We start from the raw sequence: 22,098 nt of genomic DNA on the forward strand, positions 1-22,098 counted from the left end.
CATAGTAAAATACATTAGGGGTGTAAAGGTACACAGAAATCATGGTTTTGAAGTCACAGTTCGGTACATATTTGGTACAGTGGGGGTAAAATAAACAAATTGCTTCTTTTTTTCCTTTATTAAACAGTGTTTTACTGAACAAAGTATGACTGTCCCTGTCAATACTACTGCAACCTACTAATAAAAATAAAATTTACTTAAAAGTAAATCAAAATAAATATTCTCTCGAGTAAATAAAAATAAAATAAATATCCATTAAGGTGCATATTTAGAAAATTAACTGTACCTAATCTGTACTGTATTCACATTAACAGCTTAGAGTTTTATATTTGAACTGTGCAACATAACACAAATATTGTCTCAAAAATTACAAAGCATAACAAAATAAATATCCATTATGGTGCATTTAAAAAAATACCTGTACTGTACTCAATTTCACATTAACAACTTCCAGTTTCACATTAGGAAGTATGCACGCATGCGTAGTGGCAGAGATTCATCTACCCCTTTCTGAATTTTGCTCAGGGGAAACACACAAAGGTTCTGCATTTGTTGCATTTGTTCGGTACATATTCATTCTGAACCAAAAGACCCGTACCAAGAATTTTTGGTACGAATATGTGTACCGTTACACTCCTATGCAGTATGCAGTTAATGCTGGTAAAAGCAATATTTTTGCAACTGCAATTCACAAATGAAACTGTGAAAAGTTATGGCATCAGTAGCAAACATGATCGTTTAACTATAACTGTTTATTTTAGTCACTAGAGGAAAATACTGTAAAGTTCCTGAAGGATGAGCTGAAGAAGTTCACACAGTATCTAGGCCAGAATTGCCCAGAATGCTCCGAGTCTCTGCTGGATGAGGACAATGACCTGGACAGTGATGATCAGATGCAGAAGATCTGTGGTAGAGAGGGAGCTTTGAAGATCACACTGTACATCCTGAGGACCATGAATCAAAATGATCTTGCTGAAAGATTGGAGAAGAGTAAGTTTTATACCATTCTGTGTATGTTAGTACTTTAGAAAAAAAGTGTACTCTATGGACAAAAAGTATTGAGACACACCTCTTAATCACTGAATTTAGATGTTTCATTCAGACCCATTGCCACAGCTATACTGTATAAAATCAAGCACCTAGCCATGCAGTCAGGTTTACAAACATTTGTGAAAGAATGGATCATTCTGAAGAGCTCGGAGATGTCATGCATGGTACTCTCATAGGATGCCACCTTTGCAATAAGTCAGTAACAAAGTGGGGTTGCCGACTGTGGAGGCTCATAGTGCGTAAAAGTTGCCAACACTCTGACTCAATAACTGCAGAGTTCCAAACTTCCTCTGGAATTAACCCCAAAACAAAACTGTGTGTCAGGAGCTTCAACGAATGAGCTTCCATGGCTGAACAGCTGCATGCAAGCCTCACATCACCAAGCACAATGCCAAGTGTCAGATGACGTGGTGTAACGCATGTTACCACTGGACTCTGGAGTAGTGGAAATGTTATTTGAAGTGGCGAATCGTGCTTCTCTGTCTAGCAGTCTGATGGATGAGTCTGGGTTTGGTGGATGCCAGGAGATCATTACCTGCCTGACTGCATTGTGCCAACTGTAAAATATGGTGGAGGGGGGGAAATGGTATGGGGTTGTTTTTCTGGCGTTGGGCTAGACCCCTAAGTTCTAGTGAAAGAAACTTTTAATGCTTCAGCAAACCAAGTCGTTTTGGAAAATTCTATGCTTCTAATTTTATGGGAACAGTTTGGGGAAGGCCATTTTCTGCTTCACTATGACTGTGCCCAAGTGCCCAAAGCAAGATCCATAAAGACAGGGTAGGGTGAGTTTAGTGTGGAGGAATTTGACTGATCCACACAGAGCTCTGACCTCAACCCCATCACTTTTGAGATTAACTTGAATGGTGATTGCGAGCCTTCACATCCAACATCAGTGCCTGATCTCACAAATGCTCTTCTGGATACTCAGACACTCCAGAATCTCATGGACAGCCTTCCCAGAAGAGTGCTTAGAGCTGTTATAGCTGCAGATGGGACCAATTCCATATTGATGCCTATGAATTTAGAATGGTATGTCATAAAAGTTTCTGTAGGTGTTTTGGCCAGGTATCCCAATACTTTTGTCCATATAGTGTAGGTATGATGAAAAGAAATTTAACTGTTTTTCATTTTAATATATTTTCACTTATGTGTTACAGTGTTTTGAAAAGTTATTCATGATTTCATGAATGTAACATATATTGCAGCTACTGTACAGAAGAAAATTTAGGTCCTTAAGGTAAAGATAATAAAATATGTAAACATATAATAAACAGAGACTTTGTGTTTTCTAATTGAATTTCAGGGGAACTCCTGTTACAATGCCAGCAGAGAATAAAATGTAACCTGAAGAAGAAATTTGAGTGTGTATTTGAAGGGAAAGCTAAGGAAGGACACCCAGCACTACTTAATGAGATTTATACAGAACTCTATTTAACTGAAGGTGGAACTCGAGGAGACAGAGATGAACATGAAGTGAGACAGATTGAAACAGCATCCAAGAAAAGGGTGACAGGTGATACTACAATCAAGTGCAATGACATTTTCAAACCATTAAGTGGCCATGGAACACCTATTAGAACTGTCCTTACAAAAGGTGTTGCAGGTATTGGGAAAACAGTTTCCATGAAGAAATTTATTCTTGACTGGGCGGATGGAAAAGCAAACCAGGATATACACTTCATATTTGCTCTTCCGTTCCGGGACCTGAATTTAATTAAGGATGAATACAGTCTGATTGAACTGCTTCATCACTTTGTACCAGAGATGAAATCATTCAATTTGACTGAGCTGTGTAACTACAAAGTCTTGTTTGTCTTTGATGGCCTGGATGAGTGTCGCCTTCTTCTAGATTTTCGTAACAATGAGAGCTGGTGTGATGTAACAAAGAAAACATCACTGGATGTGTTGCTGACTAATCTCATTAAGGGGAATCTGCTTCCATCTGCTCTACTCTGGATCACCTCCCGGCCAGCAGCAGCCAATCAGATACCTCCTGAGTGTGTCCACAAGGTGACAGAGATACGAGGATTCGATGATGCCCAGAAGGAGGAGTATTTCAGGAAGAGATTTAATGATCAGAGCCTGGCTAGCAGGATTATCACACATGTGAAATCATCAAGGAGCCTCTTCATCATGTGTCACATACCTGTGTTCTGCTGGATTTCTGCCACTGTTCTTGAGAGACTTTTTAGTGAAACTGACAGTGGAGAAATTCCAAGGACTCTGACTGAAATGTACACACACTTCCTGATATTTCAGACAAGTTTAAAAGATAAGTATGTGAAAAATCAAGAAATGGAACAAAGTGTTTGCTTAAAACATAATGAAAAATTCCTTCTTAAACTTGGTAAGCTAGCTTTTCAGAATCTTGAAAAAGGCAATCTCATATTTTATGAGGAGGATTTTGAAAAGTGCAGCATTGATGTCAATGAAGCTTTAGTTTACTCAGGAGTGTGCACAGAAGTCTATAAAGAAGAGTCTGGGTTGTATCATGAGAAGATGTACAGCTTTGTACATCTCAGCATTCAGGAGTATCTTGCTGCTTTATACATGTTTCTATCAAACACATCAGCTGGTTTGTTGAAGACTGCAGTGGATCAAGCATTAAAGAGCAAGAATGGACACTTAGACCTCTACCTCTGTTTCCTCCTCGGCCTGTCAATAGATTCCAATAAGACTTTGTTAAAAAGGCTACTGCCACAGAAAAGAACCAAATCACATAACATTAAGGAAACAGCCCAATACATCAAGGAGAAAATACAGCAGAATTTATCTCCAGAAAGAACCATCAACCTGTTCCACTGTCTGAATGAACTAAATGACAAATCTCTGGTAGAGGAGGTACAAAGTTACCTGAATTCAGGAAGTCTTACAGCTGAAGACCTCTCACCTGCCCAGTGGTCAGCTCTGGCCTTTGTGTTACTGATGTCAGATAAGGAGCAGGATGTGTTTGATCTGAAGAAATACATCAGATCAGATGAAGGACTTCAGAGGCTGCTGCCTGTGGTCAAGAAATCTAGGACAGTTCTGTAAGTAATTTTGATTCAGTGATAATATTTATGATACCATCTATAATTATAAAACGAAAGCATATATAATTAAAAACCAATCAATTAGGGTTTAAATATATAGGGGATTTGTAAGTGGTATGTGTCTAGTCTGACTTACAGCACAAATATTTAAATGGATACAATATGTTTTATATAGGCTCAGTTGAGGGACAACAGAAACAAAATAGTGCTTAATGCTTGGTACTGAAGGAAACAGACAGATAGAAAGATAGATATTTTATTAATCCCCTTAACCATGAATGATAAATGACATTAAACAGTCACAGTGCAAAGAACGTCAGAAAAGTACAATGTACAATGAGCCATGTATGCTCTATACCAGGGGTGGGGAGCCTGTTCCATGGAGGGCCGGTGCGGGTTTTTGGGATGACCTCTCAATCAACCAATAACAGTGGGTCTCTAGGATTGGAGTTGAGAACCACTGTTTTATTATTGGCTGAGGGAGAGGCTATCCCAAAAACCCGCACCCACACCGGCCCTCCATGGAACAGGTTCCCCACCCCTGCTCTATACACACAGACATTTACATATTTAGCAGATGTTTTTTGTCCAAAGCAGTGTACAAGTGAGGCAAATAGCACATTGCAAGCATTCCTGCTGTCAAGGAGTCAACTAGACATAAGTGCATCTTGGCTGAGCTGGCAATGAATGCCCCGGCACAAGTATAAGCAGTATTAGAGCAGGAGCTACCTAACATCTACTTAACTACACATATAACTATTAATAAAATACGATCTTAAGATAATTTAAAAAAATCATAATAAAATATTGGCCTTTACTCTAGGGGACATGAATAATGTAGCAGTACATGCTTAATGCAGTAATGAAGTGTTTGTTAAGTATTAATCCCACCATTAATTGATCATGCCAGTTCATGGGGATATATTAGTTCATGATTTGTTCTTGAGTAGTAAATTAATAAGTAATTTCTGCCCCCTCAAGTGAAGTCTTACCATTATTAACTAATTAACTGTTAACTAATATAGTGCCTGAATGGAATCCATGAACTGTCATGTACTACTACATTATTCATGTTCCCTTAAGTAAAGTGTGACCAAAATCATAATTATTAACCCTCATTCCTGTTGCATCTTGAACACTGATTAAATGCTTCTTACTGTGTTGGACATCATATTAATGTTAGCATAAACCTCAAAGTGTTTTCTTTTACATAACTATAACGAAAGAAAAAAAATCATCGTTTCGAAGATATCCAAAATAAGTGAAATATACAGCCTGTCACATTCCATAAACAGTTTCAATGAGACTGCCCCCATGTGTGGGTGTGTGAGAGGGGGAATTCAAAGGATAATGGATGTCTATTGTAATTTCATAACATGTTGTATATGAAGGGAAGAATATGAGTTACTCTGGTCTAGTATAGGTCACAATGATAAAATAGAAATCAAATCCAAAATAATAACTCAATGAATTAAAGTAAAAATAAAATAGTAACACTGGGATAAATATAACATGAGGAAAATATAACTATGAATGGAAAGTGAGCATGACTGTAGGAAAAATGTAGTAATGTGTAGATGCAAAATTAGAGTAATGAAGTGCAGCGTTGAGGGTAACTATTGCAGCAATGCCCTGATATGTAATACTGATTATTTATAGTAGAGTTGTATCATGGGTGCGAGTTCGCAGAATTCAAAGTGCGGAAGTTAGGTCTGGAGGTTCTGGTCCCGATGCTGCAAAGCCTCCTGCCCGATGGAAGGAGGGTAAACAGTCCATGAGCAGGGTGTGTAGCATCCCTCATGATACAGGAAGCTCATGCTCCTGCTCTTGTATATGTCACTGAAGGTGGGTAGGCTGCCACTGTTACGGACACAGGGTGTGACACGGCCGCCCACCCCGGTGCAACACATTTGAATAAAGATGCAGGGGTCTGCAAGTAGAGAGATGGAAAAGGGGGTTTAATAAAGTTTCACAAGGAGACCGAACTGGCTGCTGCACTCTCACTCCCTTACTGTAGCTTACTCTCTGTTGAGCGTCCCTGGAGTATTGCGCGCACCGCAGTTCTCCCCCCACAAATAGCTCTCCGCCTTGCAAGGTAGTGCCCTCATTGACAATACTCTCCCTCCTCTTATACAACACGTACTGTATACAGACATATTCCAGACTAGCACAACAATATAAAATAAAACGATAATGGGGGGGTGTCTGTTAATTAAAGCCATAGAGAATATATAACATGAACTGGCATGTAACCAGACTGTATGCTACACTACACTACCAGTGATCCTCTATGCAGTATGCACAATGAAATGAATGGACACATTTCTTGACATGGGGGGAATTTAACATAGAAAACATGCTAATTGTGTCTGTGAGTTTGTTATGGGTGATCCTAGTTACAGTCAATCATAATCGGCAGTTTGGGAACATTTTAGTTTCCCAGTAAATTACACACACTGGAGAGAGAGTAGCTTATATAACCAAGACTGTTGGCTCTGTTACACTGATCCCGAATCAGTTGCTGAAATCATATCCAACTTGCTAACTTGTTTGAGATGACATCATCCAAATTTGAGAATTGGAGCAATGCAGAAACAGTGATTTGTGGCATTTAAGTAAATTCGGCTACAGATAGGTGACCATTCTTGGAAGTAGAGAACATGGGATTTAGTTAATCATGATTGTTATGATGTTATATTCTTGATTTTTAAATTTTATATATTTTTCATTATGTGAAAATAAGCATCTCTTCGTATGTAGAGATAATATCAGATCAAATTCTGTTTCCCTGCTCTACCAAAAAAATTGCACTGAACCACAACCAGAAACTGAGGTTTGTTCCATGAATTCTGTATACAGTTACACACCTAATACTAAACATGAAAAAAATGTGAAAAATGGTTGTTTAGTTTACACAGCCACAACCTCTACTCTTTCTGATTACACTGAAAACAGTATAAGGTCAATTCATTAGATTTTTTTGTTCTGAATCAATTAAAACCCCGAGACACGCAACACGCAGTACTTTGGCTTGTGCCCAGGTTGGCCCTGGAAACATATTGTCATATGATTTAAACATGACTTAGAAAGGGGATTTTGAGCAATTAATTAAATTTTTTATTTTTATTTTTTATTTAATGTTTTGTTTGTGTTCCTGCCTAAACAAAAAGTGGCTGCAAAATCAGAAACTGGAGTGAAGTATCCAAATGCTATGGGTTTACAGTAGTGAATTTATTCACTCTATTTTTTGTAATAATGTTTCCTAATCCAATGTGATCTTATTCTGCTAAATGTGGTCCATAAAAAGCTAAATGTTTTGGTATACACAAGTTTATTTCCTTTATGTGCATTGGAACAACACAAAGAAACAGGGAAAAAAGCCAAATTTGACATCATTTCACACAAAACTCAAAAACTGGGCCGGACAAAATTATTTGCAACTTAATATTTGGTTGCACGCCCTTTGGAAAAAATAACTGAAATCAATCACTTACTATAACCATCAACAAGTTGTTACAGCTCTCAACTGGAATTTTTGACCACTTTTCTTTTGCAAACTGCTCAAGGTTCCTCAGATTTGAACAGTGCCTTCTCCCAACAGCAATTTTGAGATCTCTCCATAAGTGTTCAATTGGATTTAGATCTGGTCTCATTGCTGGCCACTTCAGAACTCTCCAGCGCTTTGTCTTCAACCATTTCTGGGTGCTTTTAGAGGTATGTTTGGGGTCATTGTCCTGCTGGAACACCCATAACCTCTGACACAGACCCAGCTTTCTGACACTGGGCCCTACATTGCGCCCCAAAATCTTTTGGTACTGTAGTCTTCAGATTTCATGATGCCTTGCCAGAGGCAGCAAAACATCCCCAATACATCTTTGAACCTCCACCATGTTTGACTGTAGGTACCGTGTTCATTTCTTAGTAGGCCTCATTCCGTTTTCTGTCAACAGTAGAAAAATGAGCAAAAAGCTCTACCTTGATCTCATCTGTCCACAAGACATTCTCCCAGAAGGATTTTGGCTTCCTCAAGTACATTTTTGCAAATTCCAGTCTGGCTTTTTTATGATTCTGTGTCAGCAGTGCCAGATCTCATAGAATAAGACCAAGTAGGATTGGGAGACATATTGTGCATTGTTACAAATTTTTAAGCAAATAAATTTACCACCATAAATCCCATAGTATCAGTTCACTGCAGCATCTTGCTTTGTGTTCACGTTTTCTTTATAACACAAATATAACGTTCAATTTAATGAGATTGAAAATTAATTCAATAGCTCAAAATGGCAAATTTAGAGCACAAAAAATAGTATGCAAATTTCAAGGACTATGTGAACTCAATTTAGTATTTTGTGGGAACTAAATTGTGCGCACAATTTAATTAACTCTGCCCCACCAAAAAAAAAACAAAAAATTATAAAATGTTTGTAGCTGCTCCATCTATGTTAATGTCACAGAAAATGTTGGTCATAGTGCAAATGAGGAATAAATAGAATATACATATTTAGAAATAAAAAATATGAATCATATAAATGACATTAAGACATACACAAAGAAATACAGGTAATCACCAAATTGGTAGGTAAAGATTCTGCAAATTGGCATGTAAGTGGAATTTGCAATAAATTAATAGGTGTAGTTTGAGTTACATGTAAAAACACAATTATTGGCTTTAGAATTTACATTTGAGTCATCCAATACTTCTAGTAATTGCACAGGTTGGTACATTTGCAGGGAGTACATATTATATTGAAGGAGTGGGTGGCCGGGCTCTCCGAGAATTACAATATTGTTGTTCCAACAGCTGCCTTTCTAGTTATACTGAAAATAAATGCTCATTTTAATATTTTGCATCACCACTATTACTGCTATTACTGACTAATCCTTTTCCAGGGTGAACAGCTGCTGTCTCACAAATAAAGGCTTTGAAGTGTTGGCTTCAGCTCTCAGGTCAGACTCCTCACAACTGAGAGAGCTGGACCTGAGTGACAATGACCTGCAGGATTCAGGGGTGGATCTGCTCTCTGCTGGACTGGGGGAGTCGCACTGTAAACTGGAGGTACTGAGGTCGGTATTGCTAGCAGGGGTTATAGTAGGCCAGAATGATCCAGAGCAATGTTCTGGCACCTTCGTTTAATAAGTAAATAAATCTGATTGGGAGTTTCATAGAGTTGCTTTTTTCTGAAGTTGTAGGTAATTTCAAATGTAACATTTCAATGGAACTCAATCACCAAATCACCAAACACACTGTTTTATGTGTAACTTGGCTATGAATCTTGCTATCTACCGGTATGGTAGCTGACACTTTGGCTAGCACTTTGGCTAGCTTAGCTAGAGTGACATTAGGTCCCACTCAGAAGTGGAGTCCGACCAGGCCCCATGGGTGCAGGCCTGGCCACCAGGCGCTTGCCATCGAGCCCCACCCCCAGGCCTGTCTCCGGGGGGCCTGGTCTGTGACTCGTGTCCAGGCAAGGGAAAACGTGAATCTATGTTTTTATTCATCATAAGGGTTCTAATTACTTGTGAGTCATATTCATATCCATTCTGTACATATTGTAAGAAGGAAAACCATTTGAGGTTTCTTTAGGAAAACAAATGAAGCAATGTTTCAGTAAACAAAGGAAAAAGAAAACAAAACATTCATATCGGATAAAATATCTTTTTAATGCCAATGAAATGAAAACCATCATTTACACCTGAAACTGAAAAATACAGTGGTTAAAAAAATATCTTAAAAAGTTTTGTGAGCAAATGGCACGGCACTTATGTTAATGAAAGGAACTTCAGTGAAGCCAAATATTTTCTGCCTCAATAAGCTAACTTCTATGTAATTCTCATCACCTTCTGTGATAAGGAATCACTATGACACCTTCTATTTAGTTGTTGAGGTTTAGATAGATGGTGTGTTTCCAAATCTACTCACTGAAACAATGCCTTACTTAATCTTTTCAAAGCCTCACTTAATCTTTGACCCAAAGATCATTGACACACGATTAACCATTCAGAACATGTATTCAGAACACTGTGAGAATCTGAAAAGGTTTATTTGTGTGATTTAATTTATTTAGTATTTAGGGGACACGATGAAGAAACAGCAATAGGTAGTTGACACGTGTGCTTTTCCTCTATGACGATACATCTTTTGTTGGTGTGTTTGTGTTGCACATATAATGTATAACAAAACAGTAATGTAATTCTATGTAGCCTATTCATATTTTTGTCAAATAACTAATTAGTTTAACTTTTATTTGTGTTTGGGGGGTAGTCAGTGTAGAGTTGTGGTCATCAACTGTTTGGCAGGTATTCTAAAAAATAACAATTTTGTTGCCTTTATGCAAAGATTCTGTTAGGAGTTTTAGACTATAAACCTGGAGATGTAGAACTGTTTACTGGAGTAGACATTATAACAGTAAAATCCTGTTATAGTGGACTCACTTATAACGGAATGTCGTCTATATAACGGACGAGGCCCGCTGGTCCTGGCCATGCACCTTTAAGAACATGCAGAAAAAGCATCGGATATAGCGGACTCGCATATAACGGAACTTTGCTCATAACGGACAAACAATTTGGTCTCCAGGGCCACTTTTAGCTGTAGTTTTGTTCGGCTATATTGGACATGCAGGCTCCGCCTACAAGGCGCATGGCGTTCCGGTGATATCCAGCGCAGATACGTAGTCGGGATTATTAATAGTCACGCATCTGGTCAGGTAAAGTTGGATTACTACATGTACAGTACAATATAATAATCTATACCACAAGTGTGTCTGCTGGGGTGTGACATGAGTAAATGGTGTCCTGTAGTTGTGTTCTGTGCACACAGCAACTCTGGAAATAACGGACTTTGGATATAATGGATTGTCTTGCCAGGTCCCTTGAAGTCCATTATAACGGGATTTTACTGTACTTTAGTTTAATACTGGTAATGTGGTTGTATTTGTGCAGTGACATAAAGCTTGATTATTCTTATTTATTGATATGATTTGTCTGACTCACCATAGACTATTAGACTGTGGAGTCACCGAGAGAGGCTGTTCTTCCCTGAATTCGGCTCTGAGGTCAAACCCATCACACCTGAGAGAGCTGGATCTGAGCTACAATCACCCAGGAGACTCAGGAGTGAAGCTGCTCTCTGCTCTACTGCAGGATCCCAACTGTAAACTGGAGAAGCTGAAGTGAGTAAAGAGTACAGTACTTTGAAAAAGTTTTATGTTGCAGAAGAAAATTACAGTTTTTTATTTGCATAGGAAGTAAGTGTATATTGCTAAGATAAAACACTATTTAACAATATAAGACATTACATTATACAGTAATCCAATAACAATTAAGAATTTCTTTTGTTTGCTAAGAAGTTGCTGTTGTATTTTGGGATGGCTAGAAGAACAATGGCTTTGCTTGCCAAGCTGTCTTTCTTTCCTTCCTTCCTTCCTTCCATCCATCCATCCATCCAGTGACCACTTATCCCAGTCTGGGTGAAGGAGTGGTATCCAATCCTATAATTGTTAAATTTTAGCACCAGCACCAGTTAAACCAGTTAAATACTAATTAAATGAGGATATTAGGCAAGGTACGCTAATGATCTGTAAATATACAGGATTGTAATTGTAAATAGGTGACTTTAAGAGAGGTTTTAAAAGGCTGCCACACTTTGACAGACAAAAAAACTCATAGTTTTACTTAGTTATAGCCAAAAATTTTGATAACGACACAAGCATTGGTTTTCAAAAAGTTTGCTGCTTTGGTGTTTGTAGATCTTTTTGTCAGATGTTTCTATGGTATACTGAAGTATAATTACAAGCATTTTATATGTGTCAAAGGCTTTTATTGACAATTACATTAAGTTTATGCAAAGAGTCAGTATTTGCAATGTTGGCCCTTCTTTTTCAAGACCTCTGCAATTCACCCTGTCATGCTGTCAAACAACTTCTGGGCCAAATCTTCACTGATGGCAGTCCATTCTTGCATAATAAATACTTGGAGTATACTTTGGGGGAGAGACGTGGCTTCTTTGCTGCCCTTCTTGACACCAGGTCATCTTCCAAAAGTCTTTGCCTCACTGTGTGTGCACATGCACTCACTCACACACACACACACACACACACACACACACGCATGTAGGGTAAACATATCCTTATGGGGATCGCTCATTCATTTCAATGGGATAAATGCTAACGCTAACTATGACAACCTTAACCCCTACCCTGCCCTATTCATAACCATAAGTAACCTAACAAAATACAAGAGTTTTTGCATTTTTAGTTTTTTCATAGTTTTTCATTTTATTTTTATAAAATAGAGTTTTCCCTTATGGGGACCAGGAAACCGGTCCCTATAAGGGAAAAAAAACGGATATTTATCACGTTATGGGGACATTGTGTCCCCATAAGGATAGGTAAACCCGCTCACGCACACACACACACACATACACACACACACATACATACACACATTTGTAGTTAAATCTTAGTGAGGACCATCCTTTCATTTCTATGGGGAAAACCCTAATGCCAGCAATGATGACCTTAACCCCTACCCAGCCCTAACTGTAACCATAAGTAACCAAACGAAATACAAGATTTTTGGTGTTTTTTGATTGCAGTCACAGATTTGTATAAAATCTGTGAGTTTCCCCTTGTGGGGACTGAAAAAATGGTCCACACAGCAACAAAATACAGTGGTACCTCAGAATTCAAACTTAATCCGTTCAGAACTCGGGTTCGAATCCTAATAAGTTCAAGTTCTGATCGAATTTTCCCTATAAGACATAATGGAAAACCAATTAATTGGTTCCCGGCTCCAAAAAATTACACCTAAATATGTTGTTTTTTTTTAGCATTTGAACACAAAATGAACAGGATAAAACAAGAAGAGCATATACTGTACTAAACACATCTAAGCACATTTATCAAAACAGTAATTTGTAAAGTAAGAAAATAAATGTATCCAAACAATGTGTAAAGTTATTAAGTAAAAAAAAAAACAAAAACAATGTGTCCTGCCCCGATCGTCCGCTCCTTCCGTGTGCCACGCCCCCTCATTAACCCCGTGTGGAATCCCCATGTGATCAGCTGTTTCTGGTTGTTGTCATTAGTCCTCTGTATTTAGTCCGCGTTTCAGTTTGTTTCCCCAGTCCGGTCATTGTATTGTCCGTCTGCGTTTTGCCTGCCTTACCTGTAATTAAACCCCCATATTCCCCGATACCCTGATGTCTGCACCTTTGTCTCCGTTCCGTCCCTGTTTGGCACGACAATATTATTATAATTAGATATATTAATGATTTATTATTAATGATATGAAAATAATTAACAAGAAATCTTTATTTTTAAATATCTTTTATTATATAATAATTACTGTCTATCAATGTCTAAATGTATTTTTACTGTTTAAATATATGCATTCAGCTAGTGTAAACATGTACGATGCTATCACAGTGAATGCGAGGCTGAGACTGAAGCATTACCCTTTGTTTCTGCTGAGAGACGTGCGGCATGACTCATTTCCCGATGCGCACAAGTTATCTGAGGTCGGCGTTCATGGTTAAGATCAAGTTCTAGGTCATTTTATTTCGAACTGGTTGGTTCAACTTTTAAGAAATTCGAGTTCTAATGAGTTCGAGTACTGAGGTACCACTGTAATAGGTTTTTATCACATTGTGCGGGACATTTGGTGTCTACAATGTAATATATTCATACACCCCCCTCCCCCACATACACATAATAGATGCTCAGGCTTTACCATAGTACCCTCATATCTCTAAGCTTACCATGCAAAATTCTTCTGGAGTCTTCGGATACCCCCAGATTTGGCCCTGCAAAATATTAAGGCTTATTTGATGGATACATCTAGATATTTGTCCTCTCAATGGAACATGAATATACTGTTGTCTGCATATTTCCATGGTGTTAGGTGGGTGGCTACAGCTGGTGGTCCTGCTGCTGGCTGTGCTGATAAGTCAGTAGTTCTAAAAGGAGCAATGAACCACATACATGAAATGGAATTAGTTACATGTAAAGATTAAGAACAATTTTCTCAATATAAAACTGCAACTATGCAGATGCCTCAATACAAACATTTTCTTTACAAAATTGAGGAGAAAGTAGAAAGTCAGGGCTCAACAGTTATAGCTGTCTAGTCTGACTTTGACTACTAAAATCTTACTTGTTACTTGTCTGTTTAGAAAAAAAATTATTTTAAATTGTAACGCCAGCCATTAAATAAAAAAGTTATGTATTTGTCTTTGTGTTTAAGAGTCCTTGTCATCTGGTCTAATGTAGACTTGATGTATAGAAAAGCTAAGATACTGTTGGAGTCTTGCGCTCCACGTGGACTTTGTTTCCCATAATGCACTGGGGTCACCTTGAAGGTAAATGCCCATCACCATATCACCTTTGACTGGATCCTGTTGTTTACAGTAGAACTGGAGGTGTGGCTTTATTAGAGTAGTAAAAGTAGCATCACTGCAAGACATTTTTCTCTCCTGATATGGAGCCATAATTAGCTTTATAAGACCCTTTCAGCAGAATGAAGGCAACCAATGAATAAAGGAGCCGGCCACTTCTAGCCTTGCTTGCAACTGCTGATTCAAATTGTCTCAAAATGCTATTTTCTGTTTCTGTTGTGCTGTTCTCCTTCTTTTTGGCCAATAAGAAGCCATTGTTTTATTTTAAATTGAAGTTTAAATGGTTACAGTGAAATGGCAAGGGAAGAATTATTTACCTTTTTACAAGGACACCACAGCTAGAATAGTCAGAAATTGAGCAATCGAAGTTTAGTGAACATGAAAATAAAGACAAAAAGAAAGACAAAAGTTTAAATTTTATGAGTAATTTTTTGAGCTAAACATTAAATTAACTAATTAAACTCTTATTTATAGCAAAGAATAATTTTGGGCTAATTAAATTAACCACATCTCACATTTTTTCCTGTTTGATTTTTTCTAATAAAGACACATGAAACAAAATAAAATCTTTTATATTTAAAGGCTACTCCAATTACTGTAGTTCTAATTACGTTACTGAAGGAGAACCTAATCTGGGACAAGATCTAGGGGGGTGTTGTGGTGGGCTACAGCCCCCCCAGTGTCTCATCCTGCCCCCCCCCAGAAAATACATACCTCTGACTGGATCATGATTTGTAACCTGAAAAGTACAGAGAAGAGAGAGGTTTCCTTTTCTGCTAATTATTCTACAAAAAAATTGATTGGTTGATTGGGTTAACAAGAGTTCTTGGGTTTTTGCCACATTTGGGAGTTGCAATAACTGCTGGATCAAGTAGCCACCTTTAACAGCCGAATAGTTAGCATATTCTTTTGTTATTGTATTTAATTGTTGTTTTTTTTTTTGGTGCATTTGGTCCTGACCAATTGAGTTTGCAAGGCAGCACACTTACAGTTTGATGTGTCTGTGTTAGGCATGTGCGATTTGATGATATTATCAGTAATCGACAATAACAGACAAGCAACTTGGTGTCAGTGACTAACCGTGTCTGTTCAATGAATATCACCTTTGTTGGGAAAGTTGGCTTAGGCTACACACAAAGATGCCCTCTCTAGTTTCACCAGACATCTAGCTTTAGGACATATAGTTTGGTTTGTCAGTTCACTGCCCTCCACTCAGTGCAATATGAAGGCAGAACCTATTTGTCTGGCTTTTCAGTATCTGTGTAGTTATTATTTAACATGTTCACCCATACGTCATATTAAGTTAATACATGCTTTGCTCCAACTGTATATGTGTGTGTATATTTCAAAAGAGAGCGACATGGGTTATGTGAAAAGAAGAATTGTAGTGTACTTGTGCAAGTAGAGCAGCATTTCTTTGTTTAAAAATCTTTATTCACTGCCTTATTTTTTCTTCCTATTAAATAAACAGTCACACAATGTAAACTATACAAGTGTTTCAACTCATGACTTTGTGTAGATCAGTGTTTAATTGTATCTTCTTAAGGGTGAACCAGTGTGAACTTACAGAGACATGCTGTGAAGCGTTGGCTTCAGCTCTCAGATCAAACTCCTCACACCTGAGAGAGCTGGACCTGAGTGGCAATAACCTGCAGGATTCAGGAGTAGATCTGCTGTGTGGTGGACTGGGGGATTTACAAATCAAACTAGAGATACTGAGGTCAGTATTACTGGGTATTCCACAACGTAAACTGGAGATACTGAGATAAGTATTACTGGGTATTCCACAACGTAAACTGGAGATACTGAGATAAGTATTACTGGGTATTCCACAACGTAAACTGGAGATACTGAGATAAGTATTACTGGGTATTCCACAACGTAAACTGGAGATACTGAGATAAGTATTACTGGGTATTCCACACTGTAAACAGGAGATAATAATAATAATAATAATAATAATAACATAGATACTTTATTGATCCAAGAGGGGAAATTCTTTTTTCGCCTCCCCCAAATTGCGCTCTGTAGGTGAGAGCAAGCTGGCTGTGAAGGGCAGCCACCCATTGTAGAACCCAGGGAGCTGGGAGTTAAGGGCCTTGCTCAAGGACCTGCAGATGGGCTGTGGCTGAAATTGAATTGGCGATCTTTTGATTACTGCCACACTCTGCCCCCCAATACTGAGATACTTTATAATACTGAGATAGTGAAATCGTTATTACTGGGTATTCCAGATTATATTGGAGTAATCTAGCACACTTTAATCCTGGCTGAGGTAATCTTATATACAGATTTTGTCTATCTGTGCAGATTGTCAAGCTGCAGAGTCACAGACAAAGGCTGTTCTTCCCTGGCTTCAGCTTTGGGGTTAAATCCCTCACACCTAAGAGAGCTGGATTTGAGCTACAATTACCCAGGAAAACTGGGAGTGAAGCTTCTCTCTGCTGTACTGGTGGATCCAAGATGTAAACTGGAGAAACTGAAGTGAGTAGAGTGTAAGCATTTGACATGTTTTGCTAACATTTTGGTCATCATAAAAACCTGGACATCCACAAATGACATAATTTTCTAATAACTCCTTTTGTCCCATAGTCTTATTATCTCTGCCAATTGAGATGAAAAATAAGTAATGAGAAAAGCAGGAAACAGTCTTTCTTAAAACACAAGCCAAAGCAGGCTTCAGGATTTCATTCCTTTATTTGACTATTTTTCATAGGATAACAAATGATAGTAAGAGTGAAGTTCAGACCTTAAACCTGCATAATATTTAATAATTGTTATGGATAAAATTACAGGTGACAACACAACTGTTAAGATCATTAGTTTATTAATATACTCTCGGAACACAATAAATTAATTAAGATAAATTCTCTCTACTTGGTGATTATTTTAAATTATTTTAAATTGATATACTATATTTAAACTACAGCAAAACACATTTTCAAAAAGACTGTGCAGATAATTAATTCTGTCTTCTTAAGGTTGAACTGGTGTCAACTCAAAAAGACATGCTGTGAAGTGTTGGCCTCAAGTCTCAGATCAAACTTATCAAAACTGAGAGAGCTGGACCTAAGTGACAATGATCTGCAGGATTCAGGAGTAGATCTGCTGTGTGGTGGATTAGGGGATTCACAATGCAAACTAGAGATATTGAGGTCAGTACTGCTGGGGACTCCACAGTGTACTGGAGAAGACATGCATTTTAATCCTGGTAACATTCAATATAATGTTGAAGTAATCCTATTTATTGATGGGGAAACAATGTTTTACCTGTCCATCTACAGACTGTCAGGCTGTAGAGTCACAGATAGAGGCTGTTTTTTCCTGGCTTCAGCTCTGAGATCAAACCCCTTATACCTGAGAGAGCTGGATCTGAGCTACAATCACCCAGGAGTCTCAGGAACAGAGCTGCTCTCTGCTGTACTGGATGATCCTGACTGCAAACTGGAGAAACTGAAGTGAGTAAAGAGTTCAGTTATGTGAAAAATTCTTACACTGCAGAAGAAAATGTCAGGATCAGTGCCTGTCTGGCCCTGTTCCATGTGTCTTTCCCATTTGGCCAGCAGCTCTTGCTGGCTATCTTGTTTGATGTGTGCCTCCCTGCTCCTCTGGCTGCTGCGTCGCTTACCGGGCTAAGCAGTCAGCCATCATCCAGGGTTCCTTTTTGTTGTGAGTTGTTTTTTGTTTAACATTTGTCATTTTATGTTCTCTTGGTTTATTATGTCTTTATGTATTTCAGTTACAGTTCCTTGATGTTTGCTCCTTATTCCCATTTCATTCAGGTTTCCTGGTTTTAGTTTCCCTTGGTATTTGGACCTTTTCTGTATCCCTCGATTGATTAATCCACCTGTTCTTTAGTAATTGGTCATGGTTCTCACTGGTCTCTCGTCTAGTCTTGTTATCAGCGTATTTTAGTGCCTTTATTCTGTTCCTTATTTGATCATTGTGGTTCTTATTGTGTATTAGCACCTGCGTCATTTCTGTTCTGCTTGTGTTCTAAGAGAAAATTACAATTAAAGTTCTTTGTCTAGGCAGTAAGGGCATTTTGGCAAGATAAAATACTATTTAACATTAGATAGCATAAAATTATACAGTAACCCACCAACAAGAATTTGAGGTGAGTGCAGAGTCAGTATTACAAACATTTATATATGTATGTTAAGTAAGAACCAAACTAGGAAAGAAAGCCTTCAGGTTCTCAGCACCTTACTCATGGAACAGACTTCAAGTTGAACTCCGTTTGAACAATTTAATACCCCTCAAGGAATTTAAAACTCTTCTAAAGACTCTGGAATCGAGGTTATCTATATGTAATTGTAAATTCTAACTATGTTTTCTTTTCTTTCTTGTATTACTTTGTAAGACTCTGCATTGTCACTGTGTTGCTGCCACCTTGGCCAGGTCTCCCTTGCAAAAGAGATCTGTGATCTCAATGGGACAAACCTGGTTAATTAAAGGTTAATTAAATAAATAAATAAAAAGAAGCTGTACCAGTTAAACAAACTGATACACTAACACTATGTCATGATAATTATTCTATAGTGTGGAGCATGTTTGGCATTGCAGAATCAGACCAGGGCTCCTGAAATGTAAGTGTTTGTTAAATACTATTATTTTTCAGTACTTATAAGGATATCCTCAATTTTTGTAAAAATTTATGAATGCAATCAAAACACTAAAAATGCCAAGAGTCTTGTATTTTTTTCTTGGTAATTTAAGGTTAGGGCTGGGTAGGGGTTAAGGTTGTGATGGCTAGGATTAGGATTATGCCCATCGAATGAATGGAGAGTCCGCACAAAGAGATGGATACCAAGTGTGTGTGTGTGTGTGTGTGTGTGTGTGTTGAGAGTATTTACCGTATTTTTCGGACCATAAGACACACCGGACCATAAGACGCACCTAGTTGTAGGGGAGGGAAATGAAGAAAAAAAAGATTCTGAACCAAATAGTGTCCTACAATATTTTACGTCAACCATGTACAGTGAACAGTAGTCAACAGCAGCATTAAGAACCATTATCACTGTTATTAACAAATAAAGTCAGTAAAAAACAATAAAAGTACAAAGAAACAAGGAGACACTTCAGTAACAAAAAACTTTCATGTGTATGAATGATCCATTGACACCTGGCCACATCCCTCCCCCCTTTTATGGCGCTGATGGGGATGTATTTGGATCGTGTTTCACCGTTGCGTTGTTCACCAAATTACCATGCGAATGTGATTTGAATACGCGCTAATGCGGCTATTTAGAATGTGAATAGCGATCTTCGGGTGACAGCGGTACTACACGCCCCCGATGCAGGTAAAACAAAGTAAGGGAACATAGTTTAATTTTTTGCCGATTTAACCTAATTTTAAAAACTGTAATACTTCCGACAATGGACGTTTTGAAAAGAAGACAGATTACGGATTTAGCCAGCGTTTTTTCATGATTCTACATTAAGATTTCAGCGAGAGATAAACTGAAATAGACGCGAGAAGTACGCTGCGTCGCCAACTATGCATTCGACCCCAGAGGGTTAAAGCATGTGAGCAGAGCAATATTCGGACCATAAGACGCAGTGACTTTTTCTCCCCTCTTTTGGGGGAGGAAAAGGTGCGTCTTATGGTCCGAAAAATACGGTAGTTTGTTTGTATCAAGGCTAATTTAATTTCATCTTTAGATAAAGTTGCAGTTCTTATCAGCTTTCCTTGTACAAAGTCAAGTCCTAAAACTTTTTTTAGTCTGGGATGTCATTAAAAATATCATTACACTTCTTTGTGTTAGAGTATGTGTGGGAAATTCCTTTAATCTGCTTATATTTAACAAAGTATGTGCATCAGTTTCTGTTTTAGAGTGAATGTGATGGTAATAAAAGATCTAATCAAAGTATTGGCCATCTATAGACTCCTGTCAGCTGACACTGGACCCCAACACGGCAAGTGGATTGATGTCTCTTTCAGAGGGGAACAGGAAGGTGACACATGTGAGCGTGGAGCAGCCATGTCCTGATTATCCAAAGAAATCTAATTACTGGAACCAGGTTCTCAGTAGAGAGAGTCTGATTGGTCGCTGTTACTGGGAAGTTGAGTGGAATGGCAATGGAGCAAATATTGGAGTGACTTATAAAGGAATCAGAATGAAAGGTGATAAATGCAAGATTGGTTTCAAAGACAAGTCATGGAGTCTGTTCTGCTCTACTGACAGTTTCTCAGTCTGTCACAATAATAAAGAGACTGTCATACCCATACAGCCCTCAGGTTCCCACACAGTAGGAGTATATCTAGACTGGGAGGCTGGTACTCTGTCCTTCTACAGTGTCTCCTCTGATGGACTGACCTTCCTGTACAGGTTCACCACCTCTTTCACTGAACCCCTCTATCCAGCATTTTGGATTGTCTCAGGGTCCTCAGTGTCTCTGTGCATGCTGGGATAGCTCACTATGTTGGAGGAATCATATTTGTCTTTAGCCAAGATTTGTAGGTCTAATGTGAAGAAAAGTGTTAATCCGAGTGAAGCTTCTAGTTGGGTCCTGTATTTATACGGGTGGTTCTGGTTCCTATTCTTGTCCTACCTGTTCTCATTAGTGGTGATGCTTTGTGTCTCCAGTGTGTTGTTGCTGCCTCTGTTCATGCAATTAGCCCTCCCTTGTTTCCAAGAGTTCTTAAAATAGGCTCATTGCAGAACTGAATAGTATACGCACTTATGGAAGATAGATAAATTTGCTATAAAATGCTGTTTTTGTCTCTGTATTGCTAATTAACATGTATCAGTCCCTCTTCCATGGTTTAAATTGAAATTTTGTTTTATATGTAAAATACTGCACAACACTGGGGGTTAATCTGGCCGAAGGGTCTGGTTTCTTCCTTTCCTTCCTAGTCTCCTGTATTTATGTGAGCAGATTGGTAGCCTGTTCATATCCTGCCTGTAGCTGCTAGAAGTGGACACTCGGTGTCCTGTATCTATCACTATGCGGGATGGACAGTTGGACATAAGAGTGGGTTTTAGGGAAGGGATAATGAGACTGGAGGCCAAGAAGAGTGACCATCAAGCATTTAAAACTGTTTAGTAGTGGGCTGGTTGGGCTGTTATTCTGACGACAACTTCTCTTAATTAGTAAACGGTCCACCCCAGACAGCTTTCCACTTATTAATGTACTCATTGTTTTGTTTAGGTATCTTAATAAATTAAACATCTTGGATAATTGTGATTGTTTTTAATGGCTCACAATATATTGTTTTTAATTTAAAATGAAAATAAGCTATGCAATATTTAACATTAAAATCACTGCTTTTATAGAATAGCCTTTTAACCGTGTCTGGATTGTAATGCATGCTTAACACAATAATAAATGATTTCATATAATGTCTTTGAGTCCATCTCTTAAAATTTTCAACAGGTATTTTTCGATTAAATATTTTTATATAAAACTTATCTACATGTCAGATTTTTCTTTCTATAGTTATAAATTAAACTAGTCCTATTTCTTGATTTAAAGCCCACAGTTCAATACACTCTCAGGACAGCAGAATGCTGATTGTAGATTGAGGGGGGGGGGGGGGCAAATAATAAAGATTTATGTAGCATTAGCCTCCACCAAGCAAAATGTGGAAAAAAATTGAAGGGGTCAAAGTATTTT

General features: G+C 38.1%; 1 protein-coding gene across 3 annotated transcripts in view; it reads left to right on the top strand.

Moving 5' to 3' along the window:
* LOC111838320 (uncharacterized) overlaps window positions 1-21,826 on the top strand; it is a 58,750-nt gene extending 36,924 nt beyond the window's left edge. For 2 of the 3 annotated variants that reach the window (XM_072702644.1, XM_072702645.1), the window contains 10 exons: window positions 762-990; window positions 2,354-4,079; window positions 8,973-9,146; window positions 11,081-11,254; window positions 16,025-16,198; window positions 16,789-16,962; window positions 17,460-17,633; window positions 17,763-17,936; window positions 19,021-19,067; window positions 20,366-21,826. In XM_072702644.1, coding sequence (XP_072558745.1) covers window positions 762-990; window positions 2,354-4,079; window positions 8,973-9,146; window positions 11,081-11,254; window positions 16,025-16,198; window positions 16,789-16,962; window positions 17,460-17,633; window positions 17,763-17,936; window positions 19,021-19,067; window positions 20,366-20,895 — 3,576 coding nt within the window. In that variant the 3' untranslated portion in view covers window positions 20,896-21,826. The remainder of the gene's footprint in view (window positions 1-761; window positions 991-2,353; window positions 4,080-8,972; window positions 9,147-11,080; window positions 11,255-16,024; window positions 16,199-16,788; window positions 16,963-17,459; window positions 17,634-17,762; window positions 17,937-19,020; window positions 19,068-20,365) is intronic. The other variant, XM_072702646.1, reaches the window with a different exon arrangement.
* The last annotated feature ends 272 nt before the right edge of the window (window positions 21,827-22,098 follow it).

The sequence above is a fragment of the Paramormyrops kingsleyae genome, chromosome 19 (assembly GCF_048594095.1).
Source record: "Paramormyrops kingsleyae isolate MSU_618 chromosome 19, PKINGS_0.4, whole genome shotgun sequence".
NCBI classification, from domain to species: domain Eukaryota; kingdom Metazoa; phylum Chordata; class Actinopteri; order Osteoglossiformes; family Mormyridae; genus Paramormyrops; species Paramormyrops kingsleyae.